We start from the raw sequence: 19,842 nt of genomic DNA on the forward strand, positions 1-19,842 counted from the left end.
ACTCAATGGTATTGCTCATAATTTACAATTGCAAGTGCATCTTATTGTAAGTTTAAAAGTTTCTCTTTCTATTTTGAAAAATTTTTAAATGGACAGTTAGTGTAGATTGATAGTGTGGTTGGGGGATTTTTGTTGAATATAACTGAAATTGAAAAATTAATAAGATGTTTGAGTGAAGCAGACGATGAAAAGAAAATCGTAATCATAATAAACTTTCTACTTCCTCACAGACCTTGAGGTGCAAAATAAAAAGAATGTTGCCATTTTAAGTAAAATCATAAATTTTGCATAATATGAATAAAAGCAGGCCAGGACACTTGAATCTTCTTGTGACCTGCCAATCAAAAGTAGTATTTAATCTACGCTTTGCAGTATATGAGAGATCTGTTATAGCCGCATTATCAGAAAAGGACATTGGCAAGAGCAACGCTAATTCAGCCACCCTCGTAATATCTTATATTTATATTTAAATAATTTGGCAGAAGATTTAAGTTTGTAAGTTTGAAAAGTTTGTTAGAAATTAAATTAAACCTAATTTACTTATATACTGATGTTTAATGTGGTTGAAGAAAATAAAGTTAAAGATAGATTTTGATGCTCAGTTCTCGTGACATTGAAAAATCATTTGTTTTACACTTTCATCGAAATAAAAAGTTAACCATTAAATTTATTGAGAATAGAAATATTTGCATTCTCTGAAATTTTGTCCTCAAACTGTGACAATGTATGGATATATTTTTCAGACTGTTGTAAAAATTTTCATGAAATCAATTACCAATAAGTTATAGATGGTTGAAATAGGCATACTTAAAAAAAGAAACATAACACATTTCTGCTCTTTTGTAATATTAATTTTGAAGCTTATCTACCTTGAATATTAGATTATTATTTTTTTTTTAATGAACTTAGATATAATTGTTGCCGTTACCAATTCCAAATGTGTTCCAGGTGACCAGGTTTACCTTTTTGAATTGTTGCATTTTTTTAAAAATAAATGTCATAGAACTATGCATTTTCAATATCTATGCAATGTTCTTCATGAATGGATGGTAAAATGTAATTTGTTTCTGTTTTTTCTTCATTTTTCAAAAACCTTTATAATTTTTTTTTAGGGATTATGATATTCCAAATTTGAATCTTAGGGAAGATCTTCTCTCTGCTCTGAAAAAAGTTCATAAATTAGTGTTCCTAGTCTACTTGAGAATGTCAACATGTAAAGAATCTAAGGTAATTAAAATATTACTTTTTTGTAACACTTTGATTTCTTTAGTGAGTTGCTGTACCCCTGCATGACCGATTAGGACAAATTTGAACAAATAACCTCAATTTCTGAACATCAAAAATAAGCATAATTTTTAATAAAAACAAGCATTTTTTTGAATTTTTTTAAAATTAACTTGTTGTAAATTCTCTCCTGAAATCAAAAATCTGATTGTTTTTTTTTTGTCATCTGCTTATTTATTTAGCTTATTAAACATTTAAATTGCCCCCTAGTGCCAGTCTAAGTGATGCAATCAAAAACTATCCCTGTGATTGGTTATGACGCCACATGTGCTGAATGTAAATGTGCCGCCTTCATCTGCTAAGGCTATTTCAATGATCTCTTAGTTTTGATAATACTTATATCGTATGAACATCCTTTGCAAATTATTAGTAAAAGTTTTGTTAATTAAATTTATGGTTTTGAGATAATGTATAAAATGCTGAAGACAATTCCCGCTAGATTAAATAAATAAAAATATCAATAACTTAAGCTTTCCTACATTTTAAAATCTAAATCTATATAAAAAATTTATTCAACATTTCTTTTGCTGACCATGAAAATAAGTCTTTAAGAGGAATATATTATACTTTAATATTAAAAAAAAATGAAAGAACAAAATTATTTTGTATTTATAATGCATCATTTTAATAAGTAATACCAGATATACATAACTCATTCTAACACCTTTTTTACTGAACTAAAAAATCTGAAATATTCACAACTAGTGTCAAATTTTGTCAGATATTATTAATGTTTCATTCGGTACCATCAAAATTTATCATTATAAAAATATGTTAATATTAAACCCACATTTTCATTTAGCTACATTAGGGCACAATTTATTATACAAATAGTTATTGACCATTTAAAATAGTTAGATTTAATTACGCAAATTCAAACGAAAGCAAGAATGTATTGGCTTTCACAGCCCAGCTATTGGAAAAGAACAGCAGGTGCAGGGTATATGCGCACCTGGAAAGTCATGGGTATAGTCATATTTTATTAAACATAAATTGTTTTTATCATGTTCTTTAAAAATTATGGTGTTCTTTCAAAAAATGAAAGAAAAATCATCATTTCTAGAAGGAATTACTTTTAAACTTCTGTGATTTCAGAATTTTTATTATTTATTTTTTTATTTTATCAATTTAAAATTCTAGCTGCAGCAAGCCAGTCATTGTCAATTTTTTTTAATTCCAAAATAAGAACAGAAAATTCAGGAGTATTTCTTTCCTTTCTGATAAACAAGAAAAGTATCTTTAGAATATAATTTTGCAGGAAAAATTTTTTTGTTTTTTTCCCCAGTTATTTTATTACTTCAACTCTTTCTTTTCTCTATTTTTTAAATTTAAAATCTATAAATGTGAAGATGCAGAGTATAACAGTTTTGGTTATACCTATAATTTAAATTAATGTTATTATAATGCACATGGACACATGTGATGTCTGTTGGTGAATAATCAGGTGACTCCTTGTTTCCGATGGAAATGAAAGTAAGCGTTTTTTGCTCAAAAATAACTTAATAAATACCAATCTTTAGAAAATAATAAAATGTTTTCTGGGAGTTTTGTGGGATTCTGAATGCATTAAGATTTTTTACAAAATGACTGTAGATGTCCATTATAATAGGCTAAAATTTTAAATCCTATTTAGGTTAACTTTAAAATTTTGTATAAATCAGTCAGTGTGTTCTATGATTGTCGTTTCTTTCTATTTCGTGTTCTACTTTTCATCCTTTCTGATGTGTGTTGATATTTCTGTTTTCTTTTAGCAAAATCACCTGACACCTTCTGCATTTGGAGAAATGGTTTATGACAATTTTATATTTGACATTCCAAAACTGATGGACTTATGTGCATTATATGGTCTTAAGAATTCTGCCCTTCTCAGCAAAATGATGCAAAATATATTCTCAACTCAACCAAAATATATGGATGACTTAAACGAAACTTCAAAAATGATACTTACGGTAAGTTGTGTCTCAAGCTAGAATTAGCTGTACATTTGGCTCTCGTTTTGTATTGTAATCTACAGTGTAACGCTTCAAATGTTATAATCAGCTTTAGATTTAACTGCTCTCATTTTGTATTGTACTTTACAGAATGATTCCACAAACATGGAAAATGATTGTGGACTTTGATTATGAAAATAAGCACATGCTTTTTCCTGTGTCATTTTATTGCGTTTGTGCCTCAACGTGTCGCTTTAGACCTTTCATTTCTATACAAAAAATACATGTTTTAGTTCCCATGATTGTGGTACCACCCTGTATATTGTGTAAGACACTAATGCAGATATTGTCTGATGAAAGTTTTTTTCTTTCTTTCGCAATGAAAAGCTGAGACAAACTGAGCTACATGTTGGAAGAAAGTGAAAAGTGGGCATTTTGGGTAACAGATAAACTATTCTGCTTATTAATTTATGCATGTAACATAATAATATAGATCTGCATTTTAATTTTTATCATGCTTCTTGGATTACACAGGTAAAAGAGGGATGCCAATAGTGATCACTCAGAAATGTATTGCTCACTGATTCGTAATTTAGAAAACAGAAAATTATGGTGTTAAAGAAAAGTTAACAATTATTAATGATTTTATTTGTAACTTTTTTTTTTCTCTCATTACAATTTCAATTTTTATTTATTTACTATATTTAAAAAATTTAAGTGTAAACTATTATAGTTTATTATTGTTATAATTATTTATGTTAATATATAAACTTTTATGTTTATTTAAAGCCTGGCACTTTTTATAGACTAAGGTAGAATATGGTGTGATAGGTTTTCTAAGCTCAAGTATCCAGAATTTTTGGACATTCATTTCCAGTGCATTCCAAATAATACTGCTTTTTTGAGAATTGCTCTACATTTGAAATTTCTAAGTTAGTTTAAAAACTTTTCCCTCACAATTCAAAATATACAACATAACAGATTATCTTAATCATTGGTTTTTACATTACCGTTTTAAATTGAGTATGCCTTATTATTTACAAAATCTGATTATCGAAATTGCTAGTTTTAATAATTAGATTTAAATCATTGCAATGCATGTTGAATTTACTTTTCATCATTTCATTTTTTAAATGTTTATTTTTTTTGTATTTTGTGTTTCTATTTCGTATTGAATATCCTTTACATTTTTATTAAATTTCTCTAAAATTTTGCTGCATTTCTTTTTTTCTTTTTTTTTTTTTTACCTGGAATGTTACATAAACTGACCAAGGATAGTCAAGGAAAAAATTTCTCCTTTTTGAATATGAAAGCTGTTGTGACCTCTACACTTTTACTCTTCTAATTTGAAGAGTAAAAGTGTTGTTTTAATTGCAGGTTTTCCACTCCAGAGGGGAGAGTATGGAAGATGCATGGTATTTAAAAATCATTTAAAATGATAGGGAATTGTGATTTTTTGCTATTACAACAACTAGGACCACTCAATGCGGTCCTAGTTGTCAGAATATGGAAATTACAGGGAATTTATTTTGTTTCTTATTTTCGTCTTTTAAAAAACAGCAATCACTCAATGCGTTATCTATGGGATATTTAAGGATGATATTCCAGCTATACTAAACTATTTTCTTTACTATAGCAATATTTAAGTATGTTCAAGTGTTCCTTTTCCTAATAAACTGGGAAAATACTGTGAATTTTTGTTTCTTATTTTCTTCTTTTACAAAATAATGACCTCTCAAAGTGCAAATTATGGATTAAAGATAGTTCAGCTATACTATACTATTTCATTTGCTGTGTATTATTAATTTTTTATGTGCGTTGAACTGTTCTTTATTTCTCTAAGTTTTTCCAGTGATTAAAACCAGTATAGTTATCCCAATATAGCTCACACAAGAGCAAAGTAATTGTATTTCCTCTTAATATATTGTGTATAATGCATGCAGGGAAAACACTGGGAATTTTTTTCCAGATTTGGGTGGCAACAGTGAAACAAAGAATATATAAATGAGAAGGAGACCAGCTCTCATAGTCCCCCATGTAAACCTGCTTCCAAGGCACCAGTTAACTCCATCGAGGTGTGAAAGTGCTGCTATGAAAACAACAAGCTTCCTAACAGAGGGTCCCTCCCTCGTCACCCCATACTCCTCCACTCCCAACAAACACTTCTCTCCTTTGTCTCTCCCTGCTAATGTAAACCGCTAATGAAAAGTGACTTAAAAACCGTCGGCTTTTGCTATTTACAGACTTATATGGTTTTAAAAAAGGTTTACTTATTAAACAAGGAAAATATTTACTTGTGACGAATTCATTAAAAAATAAATAAAATTTTTTATTTAAACATAGGTGTATAATTTAAATAGATATTGGGACAGTCCCTTTAAAGATGGCGAAAAGTTTGTTATTAAACAAGTTTAGAAACGCTACGATGGGCACATGCGTCGACTCCAAAACCTTTGGTGCTTTTCTTGTCATACAGAAGGACCTATCTGGCCCCAGCTACGTCTCAAAGAAGTTAGACTTATTCTCGCATTATATATCCTTTGCCTGAAATACTATGCATGAAATTATTTGATAAAGCCATAAAAAACTTCAGAGCGATAAATCTCTTGATTGTATATTTATTAAAGAAGAGGTCAGGCTACAGGCTAGTTTTACATATTACCTTGTTAGTAATTTTAATTATTTACTTTTTTAAAATATCAGTATTTATCTCAGCCTTGCTATTTTTTGATTTATAGGTATTTAATCTTGTAGAAGAAAAGTTGCTAGATATTTCAGTTAAAAAATCACGCACAGCTAGTGAAAATGGCGAAATATGTGAATTAGTTCCGTACCATGATGTTTTGAACTATATTACAGATAAGAGTTTCACACTTTATTCATTTATAGAAACCTATCCTGAATCGTGCCAAATATTTAATCAAAATGGAGTCATTGTGAGGTACATTTTCTTAAACATTAATCATTTTAATGTAATGATTGTTTTGTATTCTTACTAAATATGCGTTCTTATTTTAGGTTGCCTATTTTTTATGAGCAAGCGTTTTCTATTCTTGAAAAAGAAATGTCTAACATGGGAGAAGACTTGGAAAATAACAGGTTCTTTTGCTATTACAAACCCAATTTTGCAGAGTTTTTTTGTTTGTTTTAACCTGATTAGTTTTTAAAAATGTTTATAATTTATCACACAACCATTAGCAGAATTTACAGAGTCAATCTTCCTCACAATCTTCTTAAATTCAAATTTGTCTGTGACCTTAACACAGTCAGAAAAATACTATATTGTAGAAACTTGGCTTGTGTAGAGCAAAATTAGTACTTGCCATGGAGATAAGAATCAGCTTTAGAAATTATTTTTTTTTTAAAAAAGCAACTGGTCTTTCGGCCCAGTGAGCATAATTATGTACTGGTCCATTTGAAATTTTACCTTAAATAGATTTGTACATCATTTCAAATTATTTTCAATCCTTAGAAAATTTCATTAGATTAGATCAAATCCTTAGATAATACGTAAAAAGCAATGCTCTTGTCATATTGTTATTATCCAGTATTTACTTAAAGATAAAGTAAAAGAAAAAAGAAAAGTGAATTTGAAAAATTTTATGTTTCAAAATCATTTTAAATTATATAAAAAAAATAACCTTTTTGGTTTTTCTTAAATTATTCTACACATCTACACAAAAAATTATCGAATTCATAACTTAAAAAATTATATAATAAGTAGTTTATAACGTAACTTAAATCATGTGACATTACTTATTCTCATTGAAATAAGAAAGAACCAAGTAAATAATGTGCTAAAAATATATAAGAAATTTAAAAAGAACATGTATTACCAAAAACATTTAACAAAGGCAAGTTTCCCCAAATACTTTACAGCTTCTTACTAAATTAAACAATTACTGCTGTAGCTTCTTTATGCAGATAAAAGAAAATGAACAATGAAGCCAAGAAGAGTTGTATTCTTTCATAACAGTATCACATTATTTATGTTTTCACTGTCAGCTATTTTAAGGCAAAAAATAATTTCATAAAAAATGTGCATAGTTTTTTTCTTCTTCTGCCAGTGTATAAACTGAATAGAAAGTAGTAGTAAAGTTAAAATCAGTTCTGTTTTTTGCTTGAAATGTATTTGTTATAACTGTGTGTTTTTTTTTTTAAATTTCTCTCACATTATTTTATTTCTTCTACATTTTATTTTCTTATATTTAGTGCATTTGAAGATATAAAAGGAAAAATAACTTTGTCCAAAACTCTTCTGGTTAAAATCTTCAGAAGCATTTTAAATTATGCTTACATCCAAAATCTTCTGACTGCCAAGTTAGTATAATAGTGTTATTTGTTGTATATTATCTTTTGAATTACACTTTTAAAATAAAGGTATTAAAGCATTCAAATCAAATTAGATATTTTTTTTTCTGTGCAAATTTGTTATTTTTTAATTTTAAGATTGAAATTAGGTTTTTAAGCTTAATTTCAATCCAAAAAAAGAAAAAATAATAAAATTATAAATAAATAAATAAAAAACAAACTTTTATAATGCTCTTTAAAAAAAAGTCTGAGTATCAAAAATTCCACCAACTAGTAAGTTCAGGTTAATGAAAGTTTTGGAAATTTATTTAACTAAAATCCTTTTTCGAATTTTTTTTTTTTTTTTTTACTTTTACTTTTTCTAAAGATTAGTTGGAACTTTTAAAAATCCACTTTTACCAAAGCAGCTGCATGACACTTTTATTTGCTGAATCCAATACTGCCCAAATGATAGCTGAAATCATTTTATTTATAATTATAATTAATCTATTATTTAATCATTTTATTTATTAATCATTTTAATAATGAAAATAAATAAAAATTATTTTAGCTTTATTAATTGTGTTGGTATATGCCTTTTAGTTTTGTGCATGAGTTTGTAGAGTTGTTCAGTATTGATTTATTGATTATTTTTATTAGTTAAAATTATGTAATAATTTGTGCAATGTTAATATAATTAATTGTAAATTGTGAAAATATAATTTATGAAACATAGCTATTAAATATAAAAAAGTATTTTTAGATTACAATGAGTTATGATTTTTTGATTGAGATTTTGTTTTATAGTTGTGTTCAAACTTTTTTAGATTCTCTTAAATAGCTCTTAGAATATGGCAAATTACACAAAAATTGAAATTAACTTTAAGGGGCCACAACTTATAACCATTTTTCTACTTAAACTATTGCGATCCTATTTCCCAGATTATGGTTACCTCTCTCTATATTTTGATAGACAGGAATCCAAACCTGTTGGGGGAAAAAAGAAGGAAAAACAGGAGTTTATTCAGAATACAGTTTTATCTCTGGTTTTGCTTATAGTGTGCTAAGAAAAGTTCCATAATTTAGATATGGTTCACTGAACATTAGAATTGGATCTTAGTATTTGACATTTTGACAAGTTTTATTGTACTCTCTATAACATGAGAACTTAATTTTTTTCTTTTCTTCTTTATACTAGTTTTGTGTTAAAACACCTTTTTCTTATTTAATTATCGTCTGTGATATTTTTTAAAATTAAATTAGTAAATAATAACGAAACTCCATTTATGTTATTGTTTTCTGGTTCTCCTCTTCTTTAATTTTTATTTCAAGGAATTAGGGGCGGCAATAGATTTTAGGGACTGATCATTTTAGCATCAAAAATTAAAATAATTGTTCGAAGTATCTATTTCAAAAGAAAATATCAATCTTTAAAAGTCATAAACGTAATATTTTTTTCTTCCTTTCTTAAGAGGTTCTGAGAAGGATGAAAAAGCATCAGTTGATTTACTAGCTGAAGAAGGATATTTGGAGGTTATGTTAGAACTGATTTCTTCTAAAAGGTAAGAAAAGTAAAGGCAGAAATTGTTTGTTTCAGATGATTTAGTCTGAATACGCAGTAAGCATTTGACTACTCTAAATTCCAGATTTATTTATGCATTATTTAAATGTCCCCTTATTTTTCTGGTATTTAATTTGAGGACAATGGCCAACTCATTAATTTGTTCCAAAACTAGAAAAAAAGTAACATTTCTGACACTTTCTGAATCTCTATGTATATATAAATATATTGAAGCTAGTTTTATTTGAGAAAAAAAAATTACGTATGAAAAATCAGTAATATGTTTCATTTTGCTGTAGAGTTTCACTACAGATTTCTGTTGCTGTACTTTGTAGTTGACTCCACAAAAAATTTTATTTATTATTCTATGATATTTTTCTATTTTATAGTTTCCTCATAGACTACAATCTTCTGTATCCCCTTGATGAAGATTTGGTATTTTTTAATGAAATAGAAATTCATCTGTATCCTTTACTTCACAATGCTAATGCCTTTTCTTCTCTTTCATAATAGTGTATATGGGTGATTCTCACGAAATATGACAATTCACTGCCCCTTGCTCCAAGATCTAATACTATAATACTAAAAGAACTTTTTTTAAAAAAAATTAATAAATTGCATTGCTCTTATCATTTTAAAATGACTTTGTACTAGCAATGACTGTTTTGAATGATTAAAAAATTTAATTGAACTTCAAAATGTCATTTTCCTGGCATGTCCCAAACAATGTTTCCAATAATAACTAGCTTCAAAACTTCCCATAAATTTTTCAATATCTAATTTTTTTATCTCAATCGGTGTAAGCATTTCTAGAATATACGCAGAGGGTATTATTTACAAAAACTTCGTTTAAAATAATTTTTTCTGTCAATAATTTGCTTGTCCCAAGAAAATCTGTCATTTTCCTGGCTACTTTTATTTAGTGGTTTATAGTCAAAATAGAAAGAGCCGGCAATCAATATCTTATGTTAATAGATTGATTAGATACTCTCCTATATGAACATGTCTTGTTGCATGAATAAAGAACCAATTCTCTGGTTCAAAATCTATTTCAAAAAAATTTTCAAGATTAGTAGGTTTTTGGGTTGTCATTTTCCTGGATTTTTGAAATCATTAATAACATACACTACATAGATTAGTCTTAGGCCAAAATATTAAAGTAAAGTTATATGCTATAAAATGGCGAATTGGCTGTCATTTTCCTGCCCTATGAATTCCAGGACATTGAAGTATTACCAAAAAAATTTTTTTAACTGTTAATACTGTAAGAAGGAAAAGCAAATATTAACCTAATACCAAGTTAATGTATGATTGTAATATGGTTGGATGTAATCAAAGTTATTTATTTATTTAATGATTGATTATTATACACAAATTTATTCTGTACATATCAGCAACAAAAAAGATTTTGATTCTTTCTACAGTGGATAAAAAGAATTAATTTAAGCAACTTATGGTCCATCTAACATAAAGACTTAAGTTGAGTTACTTACTATTAACTTAAAATGACTGTTTTTTAAACTTCTAAGCTAATATGTCATTTTCCTGGCATTCAAGATTTGGTGAATTTCTATTTTATTTTTTTTTCTCGAGTAAATGTCAATAAACAACACTGTTGTCTGTAAGATATTTATAAAAGTAACTGAAGAAGTATACAAAAAAAAATTTAGTTTATTTCGAAGACTTCAAATTTGAAGAAATTTTTTGGTCCGAAAAGAATGACGAAAAGAATTTGGTCCGATCAGAGTAAATGCTCTTTTTTTTTCCTTTTAAGTTCTAGTTGCAAACAACCATTATCTTGATTTTTTTTCTCATTCTAAATACTAATGTATTGTAATGTTTTGTTAAAAGTATTATTTTAAAAGCATTAAGTCGTTAAATCTATCAGGTTGTACAGAGTTGTTGCCAATAACGTGTTTCCATGTTTAAAAAAAAAGATATTTGGAAAGAAAGTATTTGAATTCATTATATTATTACAGCCTGCACTCTTAAGTATGTCCCTCAGGAGGTTTACCCTCTTTAGATAAACACTGGGAATCACAACCTCGGGGTGCCCTAGGGATCTGTCCTCTTTTTTCTCCTTTGTCTTAGTTGCCAATTTTGTTAGTGAGGGATTTTCATCTGTGTTCGATTACCACCCTGTTGTATCAGACTAATGGAAAGAGGCCATCCGAGTGTACACCGTTCCTGTAAACCGGTGCCCCTGGAAAAGCAGATCCTGGTAGTTGAGGAGTATCCTGATATCCCAACACACACTACTTTTGCCTGTGCTTCAGATAATAGGGAGGTGCATATTGACCTGTGTGCATCAACCAGTTACAAACATGATCTGTTGAGGCACATTTAAAGGGTGGTGATTTCAAGGGTAATTCATGGGTATATAGCAATTGGTCAGCATCAGTGTTTAACAGGGTGCGTAGCGTTTTTAAAAAGTGCTTAAAGGTACATATTTTCGATTTTCGTTTTTTAAAAGCCCTTAAAGGTGCTTTTTTCATTGGGTAATTTTAAAAAGTGCTTAATTTTCCATTTTTCAAAATGAGTATTTTCCTTTACTATGTTGATTTTCGCTTCGAATTATGCAAAAAGACACAGTTCACATTGTTCTGTACAACGTTTTCGTAATTAATTCAACCCCAATCTATTTCAGCTTATAGTCAGTCCATAGCGTATGAAAACGCCATTCGTTTTACATGATTCAAAATTTCATGATTTTTGTTGTCAAGAACAATGCCAAAAGGTTTTTTTTTTTTTTGACATGACGATTAAAACAAGATAAAACCGTCGATTGTCAAAAACTTTCCAACTCTGCCTAGTTATGATATTTTTTTAAAGTGCTTAAAAATATTTTTTGAGTGCTTGAAAAGTGCCTAAAAGGTGCTTATTTTTTGTTGAATAATTTGGCTATACACCCAGTTTAACTAACGGATTGGTGCCGCTGGTTGTAGAAGTGGTTGATATTTTCCATGTTTTCTGTTTTTCAAAAATGAAATTTTACAAAAAATATGTGCTGTAAAAAAGCTGTATCACTGTAAAAAAAAATAATAATGATAAATCAATCAAATAAATGGTTTCATTTATTTATTTGAAATTTTGAGACTGGTTCAAGTGGCTTAAACTTTGCTTTAGTTTTTAGTTCTTAACTAATATTAAGAGATCCCGAGAAAGTGAATCGAATATTTTGTGTTCTGCTAAATGATGACTCACCACAAACCGTACCTTCTTCATCTTCTGTGTCAAATGGTGCTCGTCCAAAATCTCACAAATCTTCCCCAGAAAATTCTCACGAACCTCGTGTAAAAAATTTACAAGTATGTATTTTACAATATTTGTTCTTTATTTAGTTTTATCAAATTCTAGAAGATACGAAATTCTAATTTTATACCATTCGCTCTAGTTAATGTGAAGTCAGTGATGGGATGCAACCAATACGCTCATACCCGTTCTATGAAATTCTGAAATGCTACTTTTTTATTTCCAAGCATTTCATGCTTTTTTTTTACAATGGCTTAAATAAGAGTTATGAATTTTAGATAAATTTACATAAAATAAGCATAGTCTTTAGCTTATGCACAAATAGGCTTATGATCCGAAATGTATGTTTTTTAATAAATATTTTTTAAAAATTTACGCGAATAACAAAAAAAGAAAAACCACCGGTAGGTGAGAGGATCAAGGTGAAACATTTCCACATGCTGTGAAGTGGCCGCTAGGACGTCATGCCTTTCTTTCACATTATTTTTCTAATTTATTTATTTTATACTTTCACTGTTTCACACTTTTCTACTGCAGATTTTCTAGTTTTCTCTTTTAGTGTTGTTCCTTTTTTTTTCGTAATTTTACGTTTTTTGTTTCAAATTACTTTTGTTCTCTCATTCACGTCTGAGGGAGTCTTCAGAATGGGACTCTATTTTTAAGCACTTGAAAGATGTTGACTTTAATTACCATCTTTTTTATTTTGGAAGCAAATAAAGTTTTTAAGTCATCTCTAGTTTATTGGGATTGTTCTTTTAAGTTCTACACGTTAATTGAAAAATATTTATAAAAAGATGTGTAGTGTGTCTACCACTACAAAAATACCCAAATCACTATTATATAATGCATGCTAACTCGATTCTATGTTGGTGTACCTTTTCATAGATCAGGGCTGATTGTGCTCCGGAAAAAATGCGGATTTCCGGATTTTTCGCCAGCAGTGATCCTGAAGTTTCCGGAGATCAAAGGTCCAGACGTTTCCAAAAATTATTGATCACAGAAGTTTCCGGAAATCAAATTTTCAAGGATGGAACTAAAAAGCACAGTTTATTTTATTAGTTTGTAAAGGAGAGCCAGAGAGATACTTTATAAGCTTATATTCATGATTAATATTCAATTTTTATCAGTAAATAGTTGTTATAATCATAAACCCCAGAAAGAAAGACATATTCGTAAATTTTAATTACTTCTCCAGGTCATCATAGGTATGTGTAAATGGTAATAAGTATGTGCAAAATTTTAATTATATTTTAAGTAAACTAAGAAATATTGAGAAAAAGGAAGAAAAGAAACAATGTTTTAATTTTTTTCTAATTTTTCAATTTAAACCTTTTTTTTTTTTTTTTTTTTTAACAAGAAATTTTTTGGAATTTTGATCTGGGCTCACAATCACCCCTGATAGATGAGGGTTGATATCTACTCTCCCCACATTGGTGACCTGTGAACATGCCTACCTTGACAGAAACTCCCACTTTGATATGAACACGCTTAACTTGTCAGTAACGCCCACTTCGATCTGAACACGCCTACTTCGATGGCAGATCCACATTGAACTGTTGACTTGTTACTTGTTGTGACTGCGACATTATCCACCTCCTCTCGCTGTTGCTACTCAGTCTCGATTAAACACAACGTCCGCCTTCGTACACTCGACTGCTACTGGCAACACAGGAGCAATCATGGGTCTGAACTTAATACATCTCTCACGATCAGTAAAAAGTATGGTGATCTTAATACAGCTCTCCGTCTTTTCGCAAAACAGCAATGATTCAACTAGTGGTATCCGTTCATCGAATTCTATTACAGATATAATTCTAGTGGGGGAGTAATGTAGTGTGTCTACCACTACAAAATTACAATTACAATTCCCTAGTATATAAGACATGCTAACTCGATTCCATGTTGGGGTACCTTTTCATAGATGAAGGTTGACATTGTTGATATCTACTCTCCTTACAGAAGGAATTTTTAGTTATTGCTACTGAAAAATTTAGTACTTTTCATCTTTGCAAAATTCTTACATTTGTATTGTGTCTGTGCAACAGGGTTTAGCTGACTTACTGCGAGATAAACCACCTGAAAATAATGATTCAACAAATCAGATATTCTCTAAGAAGAAGGGCATCATTCCTGATCATGAAGAACTGAAATCCCTTGTTCAATCTGTACTTGACATTTTGAATGGATATGGAGAAGGATTCATTCAGGTTTGTTTACCAGTTTTTTTGAAAATACAGTCAAACTCTGTTAAAGTGAACTGACCCAGCAATTAGTCCTCTATAAACAGTGGTTCACTACATCCAAATTCTTTGGAAAAAAAGGTTTTTAGCATATAACAATAGTATTGTGGGAAATAGTGAATAGAATAGTGCATAATTTGCTTATAAATGTTTAAATAGATGGTAAATTAATTATTAAAAATTATTTTTTAGCATATAACAATACTATTGTTGGAAATAGTGAATAAAATAGTGTATAATTTGTTTATAAATGTTTAAATAGATGATAAATTAATTATTAAAAATTATTTTTTAGCATATAACAATACTATTGTTGGAAATAGTGAATAGAATAGTGTATAATTTGTTTATAAATGTTTAAATAGATGATAAATTAATTATTAAAAATTATTTTTTAGCATATAACAATTTTAATATTGGAAATAGTGAATAGAATAGTGCGTAATTTGTTTATAAATGTGTAACTGATTAAATAGATGACAAATTAATTATTAAAGAGGGAATAATTAGTTTTTACATTCTATGGCAGAAACTAAAGTCTTTTGATAGACTATAATTTGACTTTAAAAGGTAGAAATCACAAATTATTTTATCAACTGTTTGTAAAAAATCCAGTAATTTCTATCCCTCAATTTTAAGGAAAAATGTTTAGAATATTTTTTATGCAAATTTCACTTCTGAGATTTATTTCTACGTATTTGCCCTAGTTTAAAAGCTTAAGAGCATGCAAGAGTGAGATTTGACACATTATAAAGTAATGCTACCATTTACAATTAACTTAAAATAAAACTCAAAAATAAAAACTGGAAATAAAATTAGAGTCCACTATAAACGAACTACCAGTTTTTTAGCTTCCCACTATAAGTGTATAAAATGTTCATTAACCTCATCTGTCTCGCTTCCATCAAAATGACTGGGTGAAGTTTTGCCTCATGCCAGTGATATTTCCTAGCTAGAGTTGTTCAGGCTGTTGCAGCCTGTGACATGGCCTTAGCGAAAGTCTATCCAGAAAAAAAAGAATTTGACCAATGGGTAATCAATAAACACACTTTTCTCTTATGTCATTTATAAACTCTACTTTTTTAATTGTCATTATATTTTTTTCTCATGTCTATATTTCTCAGAGACATATATATCTTGGACTTCTGGGAGAGGGAATTATCTCCTTTGGATTCAAACTTTTTGCACTCCACTCTTACTAAAAATGATTTTCTTGCTGGGATGGGAAATTCGCTGATGATTTATTCAACTGGACAATGTATTCAAACAAACTATGCAGTCAGTATTTTCTCCCACCTCTAAAAAACTTAGGAACTTCGAGAAGTAAACTTAGGCTTCTCTTTTTGCTCCTTTTAGTCTTTGTCGATCTTGTGTTTTGTTTGAGTTTTTAATTCAGCCACCAGGTGGAGTGATGGTAATGAAAGGGGTTAAAAGAAGCAAGTGTGTTTTCTGCTTGCAAAAATCCATGGCCGAGGCACACATTGTGTTTGCAATTGTAGGGTGCGTAGCATTTTTAAAAAAATGCTTATAGGTGCTTATTTTTGATTGACATTTTTTAAAAGCCCTTAAAGGTGGTTTTTTCATTCTGGGTTTGTAAAAAGTGCTTAATTTTCTATCTTTTAAAAACAGATTTTTTTCTTTGCTGTGTCGATTGTCGTTATAAATTGCAAAAAATTCATGATTTTCGCAATTTTTTCCTGCAATATTTATCAGAAACTAGTTATTTTATCATGATTATGTGAAGTTTGTGAAAATGTTTTTGAATTTTATTAATTTTATATTCATATGTTAAAACCTTAAGCGATAGAAAGAAATAATTTTTATTATTGCACAAATCCTAATTATGATGTTGTTTTTTTTTCTTTTCTTTTTTGGAAAGTGATTAAAAATATTTTTTGAGTGCTTAGAAAATACTTAAAAGGTGCATATTTTTTGTTGAAAAATCTGGCTGCGCACCTTGAATTGTTATTTAATTTTATTTTAAATCCTTATTAATTGTAGCTAATTCTGAAAAATAAAAGTAAGGTATCTAAATTTTATTGTCAACATAATTTTTTCTTAGATATTTTAAGCTATGATATCTCTGATTAAATGTTAAAAAAGTTTCTTACCATATTTCAGAAGTGCTTAGAGCATTATGATTATGAATCAGAACAAGTGATAAATGCTTTGTTGAGTGATTCCTTGCCTGATCATTTAAGCTGTCTTGATAAGCAGTAAGACTTTTTTCCATTTCTCTTAAAAAATGCTCTTTCCCTAAATATACTAGACTTTTTATACACAATGTATTAGGTTTTCTGAGGCAAGATTTTATTTGACTGGGTATTAAATATCATTTCAGGTAACATTTTTATATATATCTTCTAAATGCCACTCAAAGTACATAATTAATTTCCTTAGTACGTAATTAATTAACCACCAAATTAATTACATACCAAAGTACATAATTAATTAATTGTTATAAAGCCTTTTCAAAATATTAGTCTATTATGAGAGGTTTATAAAACTACTTTCATGTTAATTTCTCATATAGATGATTGAAGTTCTATTCATTCTTTTATTTTTCAAGTATGAATGTAATTAATTTTTCTTAAAATTATGTTAAAAAATCTCTTTTAACCCTTTAATTGTCCTTTTATTTGTAGTAAGGGTGCGTTAAAGCACTTTGTGAATTTAAATGAAAAAAATTCATTTTGATTAGTTGATAAAATTAATTGGAATTTTTGCATTTTTTTGTGGTAAAAGTATGTTTATTACCACCCAATAGATGTAATGAAAAAGTAAGAGACTTAATTACTTTCATTTCTTTTCGTTTGTAAAATAAATTTTATAAATACTCCAAATGGAAAAGGGAATTATATATTATAACTTAGTAACCAATTTTATTCAATGTTACTTCATCAGAGCTAAAGTTAATAACGAATAGCATACCAAAGTTAAAGTCTTAGCCACGGTCTTAGAAAGGGTTAAAATAGGAAACAAAATTTATGATTCTGAAAAGAGTTTTAAAAAAATTTTCAGGTTAATTTTTCATGTACTTGTCCAAATTTTCATTCATCAATCATCATATTCTATTTCAAGCATACATATAATTTATAGAAATGTTAGAAATTTAAACTTTTTTTTTTAACTTAAAAGAAGTTAGCGTGGGAAAAAGAACCCTTTTATCTTCTCCTTTTTGTCAAAAAGCAAATTATTGCTGAATCTGTATTGGAACGAAAATTTTCTTAATAAACCCTACTCTTTTTCCAGATTCATTTTACACCTCATTTCATAACTTCTGTAACAGTCATTCTTAAGCAGGTGTCTTACGTGTAGGCTGCTGAAGAAGAAAATTTTTTTTTGAAAATCAGGGCTGATTGTGCTCCAGAAAAAATCCGGATTTCCGGAATTTTCGCTAACAGTGATCCGGAAGTTTCCGGAGATCGAAGGTCCAGACGTTTAAAAAAATCATTGATTACAGAAGTTTCTGTAAATCAAATTTTCAAAGGTGGAACTTAAAAACACAGTTTATTTTACTTGTTTGTAAGGGAGCGCTGGAGAGATACTTTATAAGCTTATATTTATGATCAATATTCATTTTTTTATCAGTAAATAGTTGATATAATCATAAACTCAAGAAAGAAAGACATATTTGTAAGTTTTAATTACTTCTTCAGGTCATCATAGGTATGTGTAAATGGTATAGGTATGTGTAAAATTTTAAATATATTTTAAGTAAACTAAGAAATATTGAGAAAAAGGAAGAAAAAAAACCTGTTTAAATTTTTTTCAATTTTAGCTGTCTTTTTCTTTTCTTTTTTAACTCAAGAAATTTTCCGGAATTTCGACTTGGGCTCGCAATCTTCCCCTGAAAAATATAACCTCTCTTTCACATTAAAACTTTTTTTTTCCAAATAAAAAAAATCTAACTATGCACTAGTTGAATTCTAAAATATGACTGATATAAAAGTTAAATACTGTATGTTATTATATTGTGGCTCCTGTTCTAGAAAATATTGAAGTTTATTTATTGTATTGTATATTATAAACTGACTGCTATTTTGTACCCAAAATGATCAGTGATTATTGAAGTTGTTTAAGAAGCCCAGCATTGTGTACCATGAGGCTGGGGTGCCACTATTTCGTTTCAGTGACAAAAGTTTTTTCCTCAATTCTTTCAATCCTGCCATGGGCTAATCGTAAAGGCACAGTTACCTGTAGAACTCAGAAGTCAAGCATCACTGGCTGCGCTCAGTAAGTGAGTGGGTGACCTCTTTGATCAGCCTGTGTAGGGACAGAGGGTGCACGGTATCTGTCCTCGTTAATCTATTCTAGCATGAAGTGCTCCATTTTGTGTTATGGCTGCCGGGTTACCAAAGCAGGGGAACCCGGTTGTAACAAAATTTAAAATTTGTCAATTTAGAGCATTGATTCCTGACAGGCTTTTCTTACTTGGAATAGAATGGAAGGAACAGTTGCAAACGTGAAGAAATGCCTCATTTCAACAACCAATCAGGATTGATGTACCCAGACTGCGGGTATCCCATTGAAGTGACTACTTTATCTATATGCTTAGTTAGCAAAGATTTTTAAACTGTCTCTTGAGTTGTCAACTTATCCATAATATAAAATAAAATTGAAACACTAGTAAAAGAGAACTCAGTAGTGAATGAGACCTCACCTTGAACTTAATACACACTCTAAGCTCAATGGACCATTTGAACTGTAGATAAATTTCTGATTCTTAAATTAACAAGGCAAATGAAAACATCGTTCAGGGGATGAAATTGTCTTTATCGACAACTTTAGTAGTATTTGATAGGATCTCACAAATCGCTCATAATTCAAAAGTAAACTCACCGAAATATCTATATGTAATGAAGATAATGAAAAATAAGAGTTCTAAAAAACTATTGTTTTCAAATTATTGAACAGCAGTGGTTGCCATAGCAACATATGCATGTGCACACTGTTTGCTCTTGAACAATAATAAAGAATGTTATTTCAGTCATGTCATGATTTATAATGACACATGTCATGATTTATAATAAAGAATGTTATGCGTGAGAAAACTTTTGAAAATGAAAGTACTGGTCCTTAATTTTGATAGGTTTCTTTATTGTTTGATTTCTGCATTATCGATAAAATAAGTCTGTTAAACAGTTTTTGCAAGAAAAGGGCAAATTTTATATTTTTTGCACTTATTTGTTGTAATAATAAAAAATTTGCAAGTATAAGAATAACAATTAATTATTAAGTGTCGGCAAATAGTTTTAAAATCTTTGTTTTGTTGTTAATATTG

General features: G+C 28.9%; 1 protein-coding gene across 4 annotated transcripts in view; it reads left to right on the forward strand.

The window, feature by feature from the left end:
- The window catches only part of LOC107450009 (activating signal cointegrator 1 complex subunit 2), a 33,756-nt gene that overhangs the window by 6,185 nt on the left and 7,729 nt on the right, over nt 1-19,842 (forward strand). For all 4 annotated transcript variants that reach the window (XM_087161797.1, XM_016065711.5, XM_043043556.3 and 1 more), the window contains exons 5-14: nt 1,113-1,227; nt 3,036-3,233; nt 5,954-6,156; nt 6,234-6,314; nt 7,428-7,535; nt 8,978-9,067; nt 9,456-9,530; nt 12,218-12,374; nt 14,364-14,525; nt 16,680-16,774. In XM_087161797.1, coding sequence (XP_087017923.1) covers nt 1,113-1,227; nt 3,036-3,233; nt 5,954-6,156; nt 6,234-6,314; nt 7,428-7,535; nt 8,978-9,067; nt 9,456-9,530; nt 12,218-12,374; nt 14,364-14,525; nt 16,680-16,774 — 1,284 coding nt within the window. The remainder of the gene's footprint in view (nt 1-1,112; nt 1,228-3,035; nt 3,234-5,953; nt 6,157-6,233; nt 6,315-7,427; nt 7,536-8,977; nt 9,068-9,455; nt 9,531-12,217; nt 12,375-14,363; nt 14,526-16,679; nt 16,775-19,842) is intronic.

The sequence above is a fragment of the Parasteatoda tepidariorum genome, chromosome 4 (assembly GCF_982258835.1).
Source record: "Parasteatoda tepidariorum strain Cologne lab strain chromosome 4, Ptep-v5.0, whole genome shotgun sequence".
NCBI lineage: Eukaryota > Metazoa > Arthropoda > Arachnida > Araneae > Theridiidae > Parasteatoda > Parasteatoda tepidariorum.